The 18268-nt window shown below is 37.3% G+C and overlaps 1 protein-coding gene across 1 annotated transcript in view; it reads right to left on the bottom strand.

Moving 5' to 3' along the window:
- SLC12A2 (solute carrier family 12 member 2) overlaps positions 1-18268 on the bottom strand; it is a gene marked incomplete at its 5' end in the record, with an annotated part of 61723 nt that overhangs the window by 31186 nt on the left and 12269 nt on the right. The window contains 8 exon segments of the mRNA XM_082336212.1: positions 2455-2539; positions 2627-2754; positions 3199-3307; positions 6251-6361; positions 7951-8090; positions 9757-9852; positions 10496-10571; positions 12525-12644. Of these exon segments, the coding sequence (XP_082192338.1) occupies positions 2455-2539; positions 2627-2754; positions 3199-3307; positions 6251-6361; positions 7951-8090; positions 9757-9852; positions 10496-10571; positions 12525-12644 (865 nt within the window).

Here is an 18268-nt window from a genome sequence, read left to right on the forward strand (position 1 = left end):
TAGTTGAACTACTTGGAGATAACATTTTGTTGGTAATGGATTGCAGTGGCAGATCCATTAAGTTGAGCAACCCATTAAATAGCTACAGTGCATTATCACAGCCCTCCTCTTCCTCATTCCCTTTTTCATAGTTCAGATCCAATTGGCTGGCAGGTCTTTTCACGCACAGAGTCAAAGAGACAGGAGGGGACAATGCCACTATGAACAAACTTAACGTGAGCCTTACTATGAGAGAATGCAGAACAGAAGACAGCTGGGCAGGCTCCATTCTCAGCAGAAGACACTGATATCTAACAGTCCAAACATTTTGTTTAACCCTCATTCAGAAAAATTTTATTTATTTATAAGATTTTCATAGGCATTTCCAAGCATGTTCCTGCCAAAGTCAAATAAAGTTTTGCCAGGCTATAAGCCTGAGAAGGTCAATAGACGATCTATATAGTTATCTCCTAACTACATGCAGCTAGCAAGAATTCCAGAGATACTACCCTGAGTCCTTCAGACTGCAGCTGAGAGCGCTTAACTTCTCCAGTTCTCCAGCTGTTAGTCTCTCATTAATCAGTTTTACCTCCCTGTGTACAGAAAGCATGTCTTCAAGAAACCAAACTTCTGAGTAGGGTTATTAGAGCTTCCCTTGTTTTTAAAGCAATAAATGTTGTTCTCTGAAATATGTCTTTCAAGAATTTTGATACACAAGTTGCTTATGCAATCTTCATCCTGCCACCTGCACATCTGCATTACTCTCTTGCTAAAATGTGAAACTGCATGCTTTCTCCTCACAGCTGTTCTCTTTTTGAAAGAGGCTGCCTAGCTCTAGCAGTAGGACTAGCAATTTTCCTCTTCTAAGCCTTCTCTACTCAGTTCCTTAACCCTCTTACTACAGAGCATGCAAATACTGAGCTAAATTCAGAACATCATCTTCCCCTTCACACATGACTACTCAGTGACATTTATTAGCCCCTTCAAAGTTTTAATGACTTGCGCTTATCACTAGTCTGGAAACTTACAGCAGGGAATAATGCGTGGGGAAAGGAATAAAAGTATTTGTACTTGTCACGATTCCTGATCCAATGCCTCAAAAAAGGTAAATTTCACTCATGTCATCATCTCCGACTTCTGCAATAGCATCGGCCTTTTCTAACTAGCAGAATTCTAAGTGTAAGTTATAGGAGGCAACTAAAGCAGGACATTTCTGATGCATCAAACAGTTTCATGTTCAGTTGGCTTTGCAAACTGTTCCTTTCGCAATATGAAAAATGAGGTTTTTCATGTTTGAAAGATGATCAAAGTATTCCATTAACAAATGAATATTAATGAGCATTTCACTCATGTGGGTTCAAGTTCTAAAGTATTCAAATCTGGTAGCAGAGGTCTATGCGGTCAATCTAATTAGGAACTAAGTGTAGGTCATTATGCTGCATAAAGCACAATCACTACAGAGCAACTATTTGGCAGAGCTACAGCACAATGTTAGCCAACAGAGGCAGACTAGCAAGATTGGTATCTTTGGAAAGGAAGTATCATTAGTGGTAAGATCCATGGTACTCTTACAAATGAGAATTTCATTCAAAAGGCAGCACAGCTAAGATAAGGCAAGGTCTTTCATGTATGAAAACTGATCACTGCTGCCAGAAACTAATTTATGTGACACAAATAAAAACATTTCCAATCACAGGCAAGAAATATGCAAGATATGATTACAATCTTTTATTCTTAAGGTTACTAGAATAGAATTGTTTTATGGGCGGGAAAAATCTGGTTGACCATTGGTGCTCTAGTGCAAAACTGATATAGAGAGCATGAAACCCCAAGGCAACTTCTACAGAGAATTTCAAACCACTGTGGGGTGGGGAAGACCGGGAAGAGTGGTTATACAAGACTCAGATCAGTCTATGATTGTTTCTCCTCTTTCCACATGAAAATAAAACTACAGACAACGTTTCTGAACATGACAACACTTCTGAAAGTGGGCTGGCCAGATGAAGGTACTACTCACTCTCCTCCCTCTACTGGGGAATTACTGCTCATGCATTCTCACCAAAGAGCTGTGTGATCATCCCATAATTGACTTCACGTGAGTAGCTGACTACCATCATCTTCAAAACAATACAGGTGTTTGTTCAGCAAGTATTTTCTGAAAACACAGTTTTCTAATCCCACTGCTAAATTGTAAGTCTTTTAACATAAATAACTGCAATAAATGAGGAAATACCCATATGAAGTCTTTTGTCATCTTTAGTCTGAAGCAGTTACTAGTCTTAGAAACACTCATTTTAGGAAATTATAAAACCAGCTGAAAATTGAATCTCCAACAATAAAGATTAGAAACCTCTGGCTATTACTTTCCCATGCATGGAAGTCAATTACATAATGACTTTACATAACGAATTACAAACTGTATCAAAACACACCCTTAGAATGAAGAGGATAAAGTTAAAAACATTCTCTATTTACCTACAGATACTGCAATTCCTACGTAAACCAACGTAGTAATTAAGATGGCCAACAGCGTTCCTTTAGGTATGGCTGACTGAGGATCCTGAAAGAAAAATGTCAGTGGACAGTGATGACAGAGATAAACGCACACTCAGTGTTTGTGAACAATGTTTGCTAATTCACTACTCACCGCAAGATCACCTGAGATATTTGCACCAGCAAGTATGCCAGTTGCAGCAGGGAAGAAAATAGCAAATACAGAAAAGAAAGTTTCCTCGCCCCGGAAATCTGGTCCAAAATTCTCCATAAATATTTCAGCTGTAGAAAAAGATTTAAGTCTATCAATATTTATATAGAGGCTACAGTATTAGCCCATTCCAGCCATTATTAGTTCCATGAAAAAGCCGAAAGTCAAAGCTATATGACCTTCTTAAAATTAAGTGTAGAACATTTAAGTCCTAATTCATCACTTCAAATCAAAATAAAAGTCAACACAGTAAACTTAAATGGACTTTAAAACCAGAAAAATCATTTACAGTATCATCCAGCTTTTTAAAAACTATAATCAATATTAAGCAGGCAGGACCAAGCTTTGGCCCAATAGCTTTAAGGAACAAAACTGCAGAAGTTTAAAAGAATCGGGAAAAAAATATCTCTATAGTTAAATAGGACTATAAGCTATTTTAGATGTTTAACTTAATTAGGACAGCATGTCTCCTCTTTGCAAAGATATTGTTTACAATACTAACTGTTCCAACATACCTTCATAACCAAAGAAACCTTTAGGCTTCTTGCTATCCAAAGGAATAAATGTTCCTATGACAAAGTCTCCAATAGCAAGTATGAGGATCACCAGTAAGACTATCTGTGCCTGAAACATAATGATTGCAGTCAGACAGAAGAACTTGCTTTTTTTCAGTTTCAAGCTTCAATATTGTGATCTAAAATGTGAATATTTACTTGATTCCAAATTCAGCTTAGTCTTGTCTGTTTGTTTTCCACAAATACATAAGGGAAGCTGGAGAGAACATGTACCAGGATTTTTAATAAAGAAACAGGAATAATTTGTAAGTTTAACATCCATTCAGAAAAGAATTTGTTATTACTATACCCCTCAAAGTTATAGTTCTAAAGAGAAAATACTTAAAAGAACCATTTTCTCTACAAGCCTTCCAGAAGGAATGGATTTGAGTAGACTAAAGAAATTCACAAGTAAACAACTAAATGTACACAAATGCTAGGAGTATTGCCTTGTTAACTGTAATCATAATACTCTGCCTTATACTTTAGTATGCGATATTTACTTTACTAAGAATTATGTTACATGAGGAATCAAACAGCTTTTGTTTGCTATTTTATGCAATGGACTCTATTATTTTGTATGTTCTCCTATTCTCAACCCTTACTTATGAAATTAAATTGCCAACTACCACAATTACTTCTGAATTTCTAGTTTTCTTGAGAACTTTTTCATTATAACCTTGATTTTTAGCCACTCTTCAATAAAACCATTATATACCCTACACCTGGCACAAGAGGTACTTCAAACCATCCAACATTCAAAAATGTGAGTAAAGATAAATCTGGGCATTGAAGAGATGGTTCAGGTTTTACATTTAAATAAATAACCACACTGCCCTGTTATCTTTTGTGTTATTTGATTCCTTATAAAGGCATATGCCAGTTGCTCCAGGGAACCTATTCATAGTTTGACATTTTTTTCAGGCCTAGTATCAGAACTTAATATGCAATAGCACTGTGGCATTGCTGATTGTCACAAAACAAAGTTTCCAGTTCACACAGCCTCGCAAGAAAACTGGGTAGTACAGTGATAAACAGAGCATGACAGCCAAGAGCGGAGTTAGAAGACCACCTGAAGAAACTAGTTTGTGCATCATATTTAGATCTCTCCTTTGCCAAGCCTAGAGAATAGGTTAGAGGTGCAAGGATGCAGTTGCGTGCTTACAGAAGTCTTCAATAAGCCCAGAGAATTCAACGTGAAGTTACCACAGAGCAATTGCCCAAGTGGATTTACTCAGTAACAAACCTAGGCTTCTCCCTGAAGCTAAGAGTGTTTTCTGAATATCTTCCTTACATTCAAAAGGCTCAGACAAAGAATGGGCTTCGAAGACTTCAACACTAGGAGCTGAGTGGTAAGAGATCACAAACACTGAAAAGTCATTTTTTAAGCAGGCTTCCCTGGAATCCTAGTCTGTCTTAGCTTTTAGATCTACTTCAAAGGCCTTATTATAGATTCCCCTTGTCCCATTTTCCAAGGCATTCTCTAAGTCATGGGGAAGGCATAGGATAACATCACAGATACTTTAAATCAAGAAGGAAGTATTAGTGTTTTGCTATGCTAAACTGTATGTTAACCCACATGAAGTGCTTGTTTGACAGGTTCAGTTGCTTACCATCACTCCTACCTGCCTTCTTCCATGATGCAGAAACCAAGCTAACAAGCCTTGATTTTTGCATTGAGCATGGCATTTTTGAAAGCTACCTATTCCCTAATAAGGATGACGCTGCAGTGATACCACAGTTCAGGTCTGATATAGAAACATTAAACAACAGCAATATTTCTATGCAAGCTGTTGTTATAGAAGTGTTCATGCTACAGAGAGAAAGCAAGGTATTTCTTGTGACTTTAAGTGACAGTGGCCAGAGGGTTAAGAACAACTAATTCATTCAAAGGAAAAACTAAACAGTTGAGATTAAGGACAGCAGTATTGTTTGAAGTCGGGTGCAAACACAGCATTACAAATTGAAGTTACAGACAGTAGAGGACTGAGAAAGGTAAACAATTCTTACAGAAGTATGCTGTTTGATTTAAAAGTACATGCCAAAGTCAATTTCTGTAGATTTTCTCCCTGTGCTAGATCGAAGTAAAACACTTGATCTTCACTTCCTTTTTATACCATCCCTATCTCTAGGGCTGGAAGCAACAATGAGAAAAAAACTCTCTCATTTCCATTACAAATATCATCATCATGTGAACCAAGTATCTAATGGGAAGGAAGACCAAATGAGGCTCTTCTCAGTTACTTTTGAGCACACTATGGACAGATATTCAGAAAAAGCCTACCAGGTACAGGAAACACTGAGCAAGCTACACTGCCTAGGAATGCAGAGCAGAACACTAATAAGGTATCCTAGGATCTGTACGTGTTTGTTTCCACAATCAGAGTTGACCTAAGACCATGCAGCCACAACAAGATGAGGAAAGTAAGTGGCCCCGCCTACACATTCATCACCACCAATGTTCAATCTTCCTCAAAGCTGGGCCTAGTGACAACATCACACTGTCTGCCTGTTTCCAAGTGAAAACAAAACCAGAAGAGAGTGGAAGGGAAGAATACTGGTTTTGAGTTAGTAGAAACTACATGACTTTAGATGGGCTTAGACTCCAGCCCTGTATTTTCCATCCACAGAATTCAACTGAAGTTCCCAGTCAGGGAAAATTCCCATGCTAATGCTCTTACCTTTTCTTCTTGTGCTGTAGCTGCCCAGAAGAGGGTCATACCGTTAACCTACTTGACAGCGTCATTAAGAGTAGATTATGCTGGTTTTTAGGTTCTCATAGATGCGTAAGCTTCCAGTGGAGCAAGTAGTCTAAGGTCTGAAATGCTGTCCAGACCTGCACATGCTAGTGCTAGACAGAAAGCTATTACATAAAAACTGCACACTGACTGACTTCTAACATATCATGCATGCAATACTGAGTGCACTAAATACATTAAATCAAACAGCTGAGGCAGAAAATGGAATCAAAATTATGAAGTAGAGAATAAAAGAAAAGGTGATAGTTCCTTACTTTTGCTTCCCATTCCATTCCAGCAACGGAAATACCCAGCAATATAACCACTGTGATAGCTCCTATGATTCTGATATCATTGATTTCATCAATCATCAACGTGCCATTTTCCTAACAAAACAACCAAAAAAATATAGTCATATACTTCATAAAGTACTTATCTTTGCTACTGCAGACTAGCATTTTGTTGACTGTAATTTATTAACAGAGTTAACCTCTATACCACAAATTTACTCATTTTAAATTCCCTGTATGGACACAAGTAATTTGGTTTTTGCCTTGTTTTAAATTACTGAATCTTCTAAATGGAAATGCTCATTCCTATTCATAGCCCATCCCCAGAGAGAATGACCTGTCTTCAACTGCCAGAGAATCAGATTAATCAGCAAGGCAACTGCTACCATCTTGCACCTATACATGTATTTCACTTGTTGTTCACTATTACTCTTAATTCTTTTAATGTCTTCCAAACTTCTCATCTACAAAAAGTGTGGTTGAGTTCTTCTCAGTATTACATTTAGTCCAAACATCCAACAGACAAATAATACTTGGTCGTGTTTAACTTCAGGAATTGTTTTCAATAAGCAGAACTTTGAAAATGAGCTTAGTATAAACGACTATAACTTGCAAGAAACAGTTCACTAATAAGAATCTCAGCATTAACAACTTATAATTCTATGTCATATATCTGTACAACCACTCTTCTTCTCAACAGCCAGCTTGGACTTTACCACAAATTATACTTTTTTTTTTTTCAGGGAGATAAACAGTGTTTCCATTTGACATCAATGATAATTTGTCTTTTACCAAAAAGCTACTGAATTACAGTAGTATTTTACTGATATAGCAGTAGTAACCTTGTACCTCGTTCCATGTCTTTGAATTTGTCAGGGGAACCCCCAGTATCAATACAGGCTGGAGGATGAAGGGATTGAGAGCAGCCCTGAGGAGAAGGACTTGGGGGTACTGGTGGATGAAAAGCTGGACACGAGCTGACAACATGCGCTCGCAGCCCAGAAAGCCAACCGTATCCCGGGCTGCATCAAAAGAAGTGTGGCCAGCAGGTCGAGGGAGGTGATTCTGCCCCCCTACTCTGCTCTGATGAGACCCCACCTGGAGTACTGCATCCAGCTCTGGAGCCCACCGCACAGGAAAGACATGGACCTGTTGGAGTGGGTCCAGAGGAGGGCCACAAAAATGATCAGGGGGATGGAACACCTCTCCTACGAGGACAGGCTAAGAGAGTTGGGGTTGTTCAGCCTGGAAAAGAGACGGCTCTGGGGAGACCTTATTGCAGCCTTTCAATACTTAGAGAGGGCTTATGAGAAAGGTAGGGACAGACTTTTTAATAGGGCTCGTAGCAATAGGACAGGGGTAATAGTTTTAAACTAAAAGAGGGTAGATTCGGACTAAGTATGAGGAAGAAATTTTTTACAATGAGGATAGCAAAACACTTGAACAGATTGCCCAGGGAGGTTGTAGATGTCCCATCCCTAGAAACATTCAAAGTCAGGTTGGATGGGGCTTTTTAGCAACCTGATCTAGTTGAAGATGTCCCTCCACATTGCAGAGGGGGGTTGGACTAGATGACCTTTAAAGGTCCCTTCCAACTCAAACCATTCTATGGTTCTATAATTAGATGACAGCTCAAACTTGCATTAAGGACAGTGCAATCAACATAACCACTATCATCCATATACCTTAAGCAGCTCCACAACTGTTTCTGCAAAGCCAACAACATACATTGCTACTGCAACAGCATTGGCAAATGCAAAAATCAGACCTATGGCGCCACCAAACTCTGGCCCCAGACTTCTGGAAATTAAGTAATATGCTCCTCCTGAAAGAAAAAAAGACAAGACAAAAAAACACTGCATGAAAGAGCCTAAGAATAGACAGTCATCAGCACTTTAAAGTTTACACAAACAAGATGCTATTTATTCTTGCATCTTCCCTGATGTATTAGAAAATAACCCAAAACTCAGTATTTTAAGGACAGGCAAGCTGAAATTTCAGGAATACATTTCAGGTTTTTAAGAAAAGACACCAGTTGGAAATAATCACCTGACTCATGCACCACATCATATTATTCAGCTGTGCAACCAGTTCTACAGTTAAAAAACAAATTGTAATACACAAGCAGCAGTATCACTGGGCTTTGTATTTCAAACTACTCAAAGCATTTGTGCATACTTCTACTCTGACACATTTTCATTAACTATAGCTCAAGAAACTGTCAAAGTAGACCGTAATAAAGCCACTCAAAAAAAGTAGCAAAGGCACATTGCTCCAATTTAAGGCTAAGCTTCCAGAAGCAATAAAATCCTCCACCTCCAGTTTGAAGTAACTGAGCGCACATTAAAAATTTGTAATAGGAAATCCTTAATTTCACTGCATTACAGTTCTTGTGCAAAACATATGTAGGTACCCAGCTTTGACATACTTTGCAAATGAGAACGTTAACCTAAGAAAAACACTACTATAATATAAGATTTTCATAGGAACAACTGATTTTATTCTACAGTTCTTCCCATTCAGCACTTCAAATTTTCTAATGAAATATTATCTTGCAAGAGTGACTCTAGAAAAAAAAAAAACAGCCCTCCTAAGAGTAGGAAAATCCGATATGGATAATGCAATTTAAAAAAAATGAAAGGGCATTTAGAAACTAAGCTTGACATAACGCTAAGATTCATAGCTGATCCTTCCCGTTGGGTCTGTTTACTCTGTGATAGCAAGGTTCTTCTCTTCGTTCTTAATCAAGAGAATTTCATAAGCTTCTATTTTAATTGCACCAGATTTTCTACTAGTAGCAGTCTTGTAATGTCGTGAAGCAGTTTCAGTACATCAAAGGCACCAACGACTTACAAAACTATTTTGTAGGAATTGCTGACAACAGCACATGAACCATGACAGAACATGAAAACCATCACCTTCAGGAAAGCTGGAGATAATCAAGAGTTTGGAGAATTGCTTTTGTGTAGAAAAAAATCACGACAAACAAGAACATGTCCTTTTGTATGCGCTCATGTAGATATAGCTTATCCTTTTATAGGATGTATATTTTCATTATTAAGTTTTATTTCAGGACACGAACACATACAAGCACACGAACACATACAAGCACACATGCACATTCTTAACTAACCAGTGAAGATGCAGGAGAATACTAAGACCCTATTCATTTCTGGATACGTGTCTCTCAAAATGTATCTATTCTTAATTTTTTGAATACAAAATGTTTCTTCCACAGTGGAAAAGCAAGACACTGGTCAAATCAAATTAGTAGGCTAATTACTGGCTTTTCATTAATTACACGACTGCTTAGTCAAATACAGAACATAGGGAAGACTCTACTCCTCGGAAAACTAACTCTTCCCTACATTTCATCCATACTGTTTTTTTCCCTGATGCTAAAAAAATGGAAAATAAGTTAGAGGTTCCTTCCTTAAGCTGTATGCTTCAGAATGATGAAAGCTTTAAAAGCTTTATGAGAGTAGGTTTACCTCCTCTTACAAAACCATTTGTGGCTATTGCTGAAGTAGACAGTCCTGTAATAGTTGTCACAACAGTGGCCATTCCAATAACCAAGACAGACAGACCTTTTGGAAAAAGGGAGGAAAAAAAGGTGTAAGTCCAACAGTATTAAAAAGTACAAATCTTCAACTTAACTTGGTTTAAAGAATTAGTCTTGCAAATACAACACAGATTTACTGTGTGTGGTCTTGCACATTCAAGCAAAAGGCTTTTTCACTCCCCTTTTGTACAGAGAAGTTTCCAGGATACAAACAAAACTGAGTAAGTGTTCTCTTTGATCAGCAGAGTAAAAGCTGTATCCTAGAGTTTCAAGGAAACACATGCCTTTTGCAGATGAGAAATTTTCTGCAGTCCAATACTAAGTCAAGCCTTAGAAGAAAACTGTTTATATACTACACAGTCTGTATGTAGACGAGGGGGGCGCAGAAAGATGCCAGAGATCAAAATAACCAGAGACCAAAAGTTTATCTCTACAGTTCACTGTGAAGACATAAAAATGTCAATTTTAAATTACATACCTTATAGCTAAATGAAAAAGTCTAAGTAACTTCACACTGCTTAAAGTTTTGATAAGGGTAAATTACCTTAAAAACTGACAATATTAAGGTTATTTTCTACCCCTGTTTAAAGTGTAAGCTCAGGATCAACACCTCTTTTGGATCACATTTAAAAGCCACTGAAATAAAATTATAGCATTAGTACACATACCTATCCCAGCTTGCCCTACAATCCATGAGAGTCTGATGAAGAGCATCACACCCCAAATATTTAACATACATCGTACCTAAGATAAAACAGAAATTTTACATAGGTTAGGTTTTACATCTGCAGTCATTTCCACTAATTCTTCATTTCAGTTTTGAATGTTGTCAAAATTATTTTGCAGTCTTTCCTCACCACTTTTCAATGTATTTCACAAGAATAGATTTTTCAATTAGACAAGTTAGGTTTGATTATAAAAAATAAAAGGGAACCTAAATATGATTAAAAAGTTACTACCTTGAACATAGATAAAGTTACAGTACTTCAGTACCTGACACTCATAGTATATCTTGACAAAACAATATAAATTTATACCCAACCTTTAGGATCCGAAATTTGTGCTACAGAATACATGACAAAAAATAAGATTGAGAGGTCTACAATGATTGTGAGGTCTACAACACCACTTCAGATCTCCCCCAAATCTCCCCCCCAAAATGCACTAAAGCAATACCTTACTAAATAATTTTTTTTTTTTTTTTTTTTTTTACAAAAAAACAAACAACTCCTACAACCTCCAGTCCTAGAACTTCTGTATGTTATAACACAGCTGCACACTAATAGGATGGGGAGAGGGTTTATTTTTTTATCCTTGTATTTTAAACTCTTAGTCCTCAATAAAATAGAGTTTGCACTGTACAGAACTTAGACTAACACCAGGTCTTAAGTCTCTCTTACCTAAAGCGTATGGTATCAATCCTACAAAAAGTTTAGCAAGTCATTAGGACTAGAAGGGAGACAAGGATCTCTCCAAACAACAAAAGTAAAAAGTTTTCAGAGATTTAAAAAGTCTTTTGCAAAATGTAAATAACCTGAGCTGGAAGTATTAATCCAGGCAGCTTATGCCTACTAGGAAATACTAACTGCAGCTTTCAAACCACTGAAAAGGAGGAGATCATCCTCCTTGAAACTTTTAAATAGACTTTGGAAGAAAACAGTTAGCAACATTTACCCCCTAACTCTTTAATACTTAGAATTATTGCTTACCAAAATAACCCAACACAGAATTTGAGTTTGGAGAAATTCAAAGTCAGCTTCACACCTGCTTCAAAACAAACAACTGTGTCCTTGGTTGGGGTACATCAATAAAAGTTTGTAATACCTGTTTCACAGCTACCACAGGCACTCTTCCTCTCCCCAAGGCTACTTCAAGACTTTTAAGGAAGTTGCTAAAACACAGTGGAAGCCGGCCGAACTAAAGTTAGGTATTCCAAATGCTCAAGTTCAGAATGTTTTAACAAACTGTTGCATTTGGAGCCACCACTATAAATTCTTATAGCTTTGGAGATTATGTATTAAACATGGTTTCTCTTTGCCAAAATATTTAAAATAAATTAGTATGTACTTGTAATAAAAGCCCCCATGTCACCCTTAATTTTTCACTACTCCAAATGGGGACAGATTCAGTTTTTTCCACCATGACTATATTGTATTTAGTGTTAAGACTTCCACAGCTTAGGAGATGACAACTTTTGTAACAGGTGCAACAAAATTTAAATACTTAATCCTGGTCAAGTTTTGCCATACACAGGTAGGTACTCTCTGCAACACAGTATTTTTTGCTTCTCTAAAAATAAATAAATAAAAATCAAGTCTTCTAACATTTCGGTCCAAAACTTTACAGATCCAAAGCAAACACACATTAACTGTATTCTCTCAGTTTGCATTTGTCTTTGCCACTCAAGATTCATATGTAGTTATATTATCTTTTTCCTTCTTGGAAATTATGCAACTTCGAAACTGTAAAACCTGTGCTAAGAAACCATGATCCCTTCAAAACCTGAGGTCCTGAAGTATTTACTTGTACTGAATTTTAAGGAAGTAAGAGGAACCCTTCCTAAAATTATGGCATTTTTCACATCTCTCATACACATAATCTTTTCTTTATCTAGCACTATCACAATCCCTCTCAAAAAAGTAAGTTATTAGAAAGATCATACCTGTAAGAAATGGAAGTACAATACATCAAACTTACCAATACACCTTTTATCCAGCCAAACTTGACCACCCCTTTGCTATCAGGCGTGTAAGTGGCAGCTGCTTCCCCAGCTGGTGTGCCTTCCTCACCATTTGCATAGCCATCTTCAAAGGGCTCCTTGGGGAAAAAAAAAGTTTGTTTTTTACGTAGAGTATTTGATACTTATATTGTAATAAAAAAAAAATCTACTTGTGCAAACACAAAAATTAAAAGAATGACACAGCAGAAGTTTTAAGCTTTTCCTTTATGTTCCTTGCATGAGGCACATCTCACAGATTTCAAGGAATATAAAACAAACTTACACAGACGACTTAGGTATTCTGCTTCAGTTAGAGCGAAGTGTTAGCAGTCAGAGTGATAAATATTTTTACGAATCAGTTCTACAGCCATAAGAAAAAAACATCTGGTCTTTTAGAAAAAGAGCAACAAGATTTCAAATGCAGCAACATCTACAGCACAGGAAGTTTTATTTCTTAATCTGAAAGTATATACTGTTCTACCACAAGTTACTGGTCTCAGCTATAGCATTTCCTGTAGTTCAGACTTAGCTGTCATTTGATCGATTTTTCAGGATATAAATCGTTCACTCCCCTGCAAACTATTCTACTATTCATTGTAAGGTGATGCGGCTAGGAAGGAGGCTGGGAGAGTGGCATTTCAGGGAGGAGGGAAAAGAAATCTCTTCCCAAGCACTCTTCCCTGTTTAAAAGGGAAGGATGACAGATGCAGAAAACATCAGTCCCATGGACAAAGACACTTTGTGGCTTTTCTTTACAATTCAACTCTCAGCCTTACAATGCAGAAATCTTAACTGCTTGATATATATTAAAAATATATGTGTATATACACATACTTGTTGCATGCTTGCTTTTCAAGAGGCAGTTTTGTTTTGCCAAGCCAGGCAAACTTCTAAACATTTAAACTCAACTTGAATATTTCCTACACTCACTGTAAGAAATCTGCAGGAAGCACTCTAAGCAAAGTATGTTACTTATCCAAGGCAACAAGTATAAAGAATGAATATATTAGAAAGACCCTGAATACCCTTCAGAGCATACTATTCAACAAACCAGCTCAAGCAGTATTTGTGAAGCAGCCTGCATCCCAGAGGGCTTAGAAAGCATTTAAGCAATTAGAGGTTCAATCCCAATGAGGTAAAGGACAAAACTCCCATTCGCTAAGTAAGACATAAAATAGTCTGGACCCAAATGATGCTGTGAAGAAGTACTTTCTGTGCTGAAGGGACAAGTAAGAAAGTTTAATGTGAGATACTTTATTAAATTCCTCCTCCTCATGATACATTAATATCAAATATACCATCAGCAGAGTCCAGAGGAAATATTTATAGAGCTGTCACTTATGAAGGGTGCCACTAATATCCCCTTACAATCAGCAGTAAACATACAAACAGATAAAAAAAAAATCAGACTATGTCAACCTTATCCAAAGGTCATTAGCACAGATTCATGTCAGTGCTTCTCTCACTGACTCTGCATTATGAAATTCTCATAAAAGCAGGTGTACCTGCAACACATCTGGAGATCCTGTAAGGCACAAGCTTTCCACCAGCAGGCAGAATCACGATCACTTTGCAGATCATTACTTTTAACAGATAGCTTTCTTAAATAGTAGGTTTTCTTGTCTCCAGAAGGGATTTTAAAAAAAGACAGATATCTATGTGTTATATACAAATATATTTTTATATGTGTGTGTGTATACATATATAATGTCTTATATATGTAAACAGACGGCAAAAAGAAACATAACTGGGAATTACCCAGTTTGCTGAACTGCAGCTGTTCTGGACAGAAAAGAACTAATGGCTGTAACTTCTTGGGAGATTTGCACAGCCTTTGACCAGATTTGCTGATTATTTGTACTCGGGCACTCAAACCAAATCAAGCAAGAAGTGGTATGTGATCCATTTAGAGTGGTAAGAGGAACAGTGAGGACCAAAAAAAGAGAATTACAATGCTGCTACATTTACGATTTTACATAAAGTTAACTCTAGCATCTCCATGTCAAGAAGTAGACTTATAAATAACTAGTTTTAATTTAATACATACATCTACAAGCTCCTTATTTGCTGAGCCTATGCTGACCTGTCCAAACCAGAACTGAGGAAATGGAAAGCCCTCTAATCAGGCTCCTCGCCCAACTCAGACACATCCAAAGCTCATGACAGAAAAGAATGAGCCTACATACTGCCCTGGTCCGATACCCTTGAATACTCATCCTTCAGATGACATTCCTAGAAATGCAGGAATAAACGTCAAAATTCTTTCTAGATATGTCTCCCTCATCAGATTCTGCTGTTTCCAGCAGCGCTTACCACAAGTTTCTCCCTGCTTCCCTCCCACCCCCCTTCAGAAGTGGGGAGGAAAAAAAGAAAAAAGGTACATTAAAACAAAGGACAGATTAATAAACATGTTCACAACCGTGACAACAAAACCTCCAATCAAGCACGCAACAGTGTAACTGTATATTATTATTCCTTCATATAAAATCCACTCTTATTTCCCACAGAAAAGCATCACATTATACTTGCAACAAACTCAATTTTAAAGCGTTGCATAAAGGGAGTCACATTTATATTATCTAAGCAGTTTTCATGTTTTGGCCAAGAAAACTGCCAACATCTGATAACATCTTCTGGTATTACAAAAAGGCATGTCATGTCTCCAATGAGAAACAATAGAATTGTTCTTTGAAAAGACTGGTCAGGGAGGATGAAGGAAGGGCTAGAAGAAATCTGTATCTTCATGTCCTAAAATATTGAAACATTATATGCAACTGAAGTAGTTAATGCTGTAATACTGAATCACAACACTTTTTTGTTTTGTTTTTTTAAACAAGCTAGAAGTTTTTGTTTACTGCATGTTTAGGTTTTAAGACAAGGTGGAGAATATCCTAGTATCTAGGGTAAGAGACAATTATATACTTCAGCACACGACCATGGCTGGCCAGGTACTGGTAGAACCTGAACACATCAACAAGATGACCTCCAGAGGTCACTTCCAACCTCAATCACTGTGTAATAGCTATGCATTTTACTATAGTGCTCAAATAAGCCCATAGCTCAGCCTGTGGTATTCTGGGAAGGAGGTAATGGCTCACAACTGTGAGTTATCAGTTACCAGATCAGCTGCAAGATATGCACACTATGAACACAAGAAAGTTTTGTTCTGTATGTCTTGTCTCTCCACACTATGCAATATTTCTTAGGAAAATATTTTGAAGCACACGCAAAATGTAATAACTGAAAGGTTATTGCTGGTTATCAGTGCTAGTGGGTGCCCAATAAAGCACCAGTGAGAATAGTTATTACAGAGTGTGGGCACAAAAGAATTCCACTACACAAGGCTCCAAGTTCAGCCCTTTAATGCGAGATTAAGAAAGCACCGCTGTGGTCTCAGCTGTAAATAAAGCAGGCGTAGTATTTTTCATGCTTGTGCTCATAAGGAGACAATGCTTCTACTCAAGTCACATACTGAATGGAAAAAAACACACTAGCACTATTTTAGAACAGGAATACATGTATGATAAGATCTTCATAAACAGTAAAAACACTAACACACTGTGAATTTGGAGGGGGAGTAACAAAAGGGGAAAGAAAAGAGAAGGTTTTAGCATTTCAGATCAGAAATGCTCTTATTAACACAACTTTTTAATCAAAATGGTGTCTTTTATCTCATCAGTTCAAAGAACACTCAGAGTTATGGTGTTCACTTGCACTGTTAAAGGAAAAATAAGATACATTTACATGTTGACAATTCTATCATACACTGATAGGAATTTAGCCAAGAAACAGTTAAAATTCTGTTCCTACACAGAAATTTCCATTGCTGTATCACAGTGCACTGAAAAGTACAGATAATCTAGTATTTCATCTCCAGTACTGGATCGTAACAATAAGTTATTTGTGCCAATTGTGAATAGCCTCCGCATTTATTAGAAGTGGATTAGTAATGAGAAAAGACTTGTTAGCCAGAATAGATCTGAGATTTTTCACACACAGCTTGAAGTATACTGTGTGTGGAAAAGTTTCTCATTGGTAAAAATTGCTATTTAGTTTTACTGAGAGTTCTTGATAGTGGTGTATGTCATGCAGCACATTCCTTTATGGTGAACTTATCTAGATCCCATCTTAAAGGCAACATACTTAGGCTATGTTGAACTGTATGAGGGGGTACCAGAACAAACGCACATGAACTCTTCTGCTCCTCCTTCTTTTCACGTATCACAACATGGAAGCCCCAAGTAAAGGACAGGGCAACCAGCAAGTCTGTATCTAAGACTAGATGGTTCTTCCTCAGGCAGGCCACTTTCTTTGTGGTCTGCCTGACCTGGCATGTCCCAAGTAATAACTTCTTTAGCTAATCCTTCCTATTGCTGTTACTATTGTACAAAGAGAGGAGGCCAAAGGAGCACCTGAGACTAGAGCATTTAACTGTTCTTTTTCCACCTCTCAAGTCTGACCAGTTACAGGTTTAGCCCACAGCATATAGCATGGGCTTTTCCTCATACAAATTCCTTAGAAAGGCTTCACAACAGTAGCTTTTTCTTGTCTTAGTAGGATACAGCACTGAACCTGGTTTAGATAGCTAATACTTTCAAAATGTTAAAGAAAATCAAGAGCCTCATCTTTTCAAGCTCCAGTTTCTGCAAGGAAGTATAAAAATGGCATTCCACTACATTTGGTCAAGAGAACAGCCGCTTACATTTAAAACTGCATTGTACTTACATATTCTGATACTGAGCATGGTGCCCTCATCATTTAACATGCTTACTGTGCACAGGTTCACTACTCCTTACCATAACAATTTCTTGTTTCCATCTCCCAAAGGCTAACTTTGTAGGCATCACCATTTTTAATAAATTCCTTTTTCTGGAAAAAGGCAACCGGTAAAATGTATTGATCCAGATGTAGCATGTCAGTTGCCTCAACACTGGAAGAATTGTTACTTGTAGAGATTATACTCCTAACTAGACCAACTCTATAGCCGCACACAGTTAAGACTATGGCTACTCAAGTACAAAACTTGACAGTACAGAATATTTTCGGAGTTAACACAGCTCAAAACATACACTGAAAAAAAGCTTATGAACATTTGGTTTTGCTTTTGTAATTCAAACACACTTTAGCCACAGTGTGGACAAAATAAAATGACAGGTTAAAGAAAGTTATCAAACAGCAGCAGAATTACTGAACATTTTACCTCAGAAGATGCTAACACTTCCCATGATTTTTAAAGACTACATATCTTTTCTCTGATGAGCAAGCCTTCCACGCTCCCTTCTGGAATGAACTTCTGGATTCTTCCTCCCACCTCACCTGTGACATTGCTAATGATCTGAAGAAAAGGTTTAAAGAGTGCTAGATGTATTATATGCATAAAATAACTGCATAGAATAATCCTTCTGACACAGGTGTTTACCTCTGATGCAGCAGTGACAACTTCTGCAAACAGTCTGTACTGGTACAAATATATTTAAGTGTGATACTATACTACCAAAGAATAAGCCAGCTATTAAATGTTGACCGTAGGACACTGAACTGTATGAAACACATGTGTTCTTTAAACACTGCTTTTGCAGCATGCTAACATTTGCAGTCACAAAGTCCCCAGTTTGTGCCTAAGGGTCTTTGATAAGCTGTCCTTATGTTTTAATGCTTTTATCTAAGCAGTGATGAAAGAAACCAAAAGCACTGAGTTTCCTTTCCAAAATGTCTAAATCTC

This window comes from Platalea leucorodia, assembly GCF_965183815.1.
Source record: "Platalea leucorodia genome assembly, chromosome: Z".
Taxonomy (NCBI): Eukaryota; Metazoa; Chordata; class Aves; order Pelecaniformes; family Threskiornithidae; genus Platalea; species Platalea leucorodia.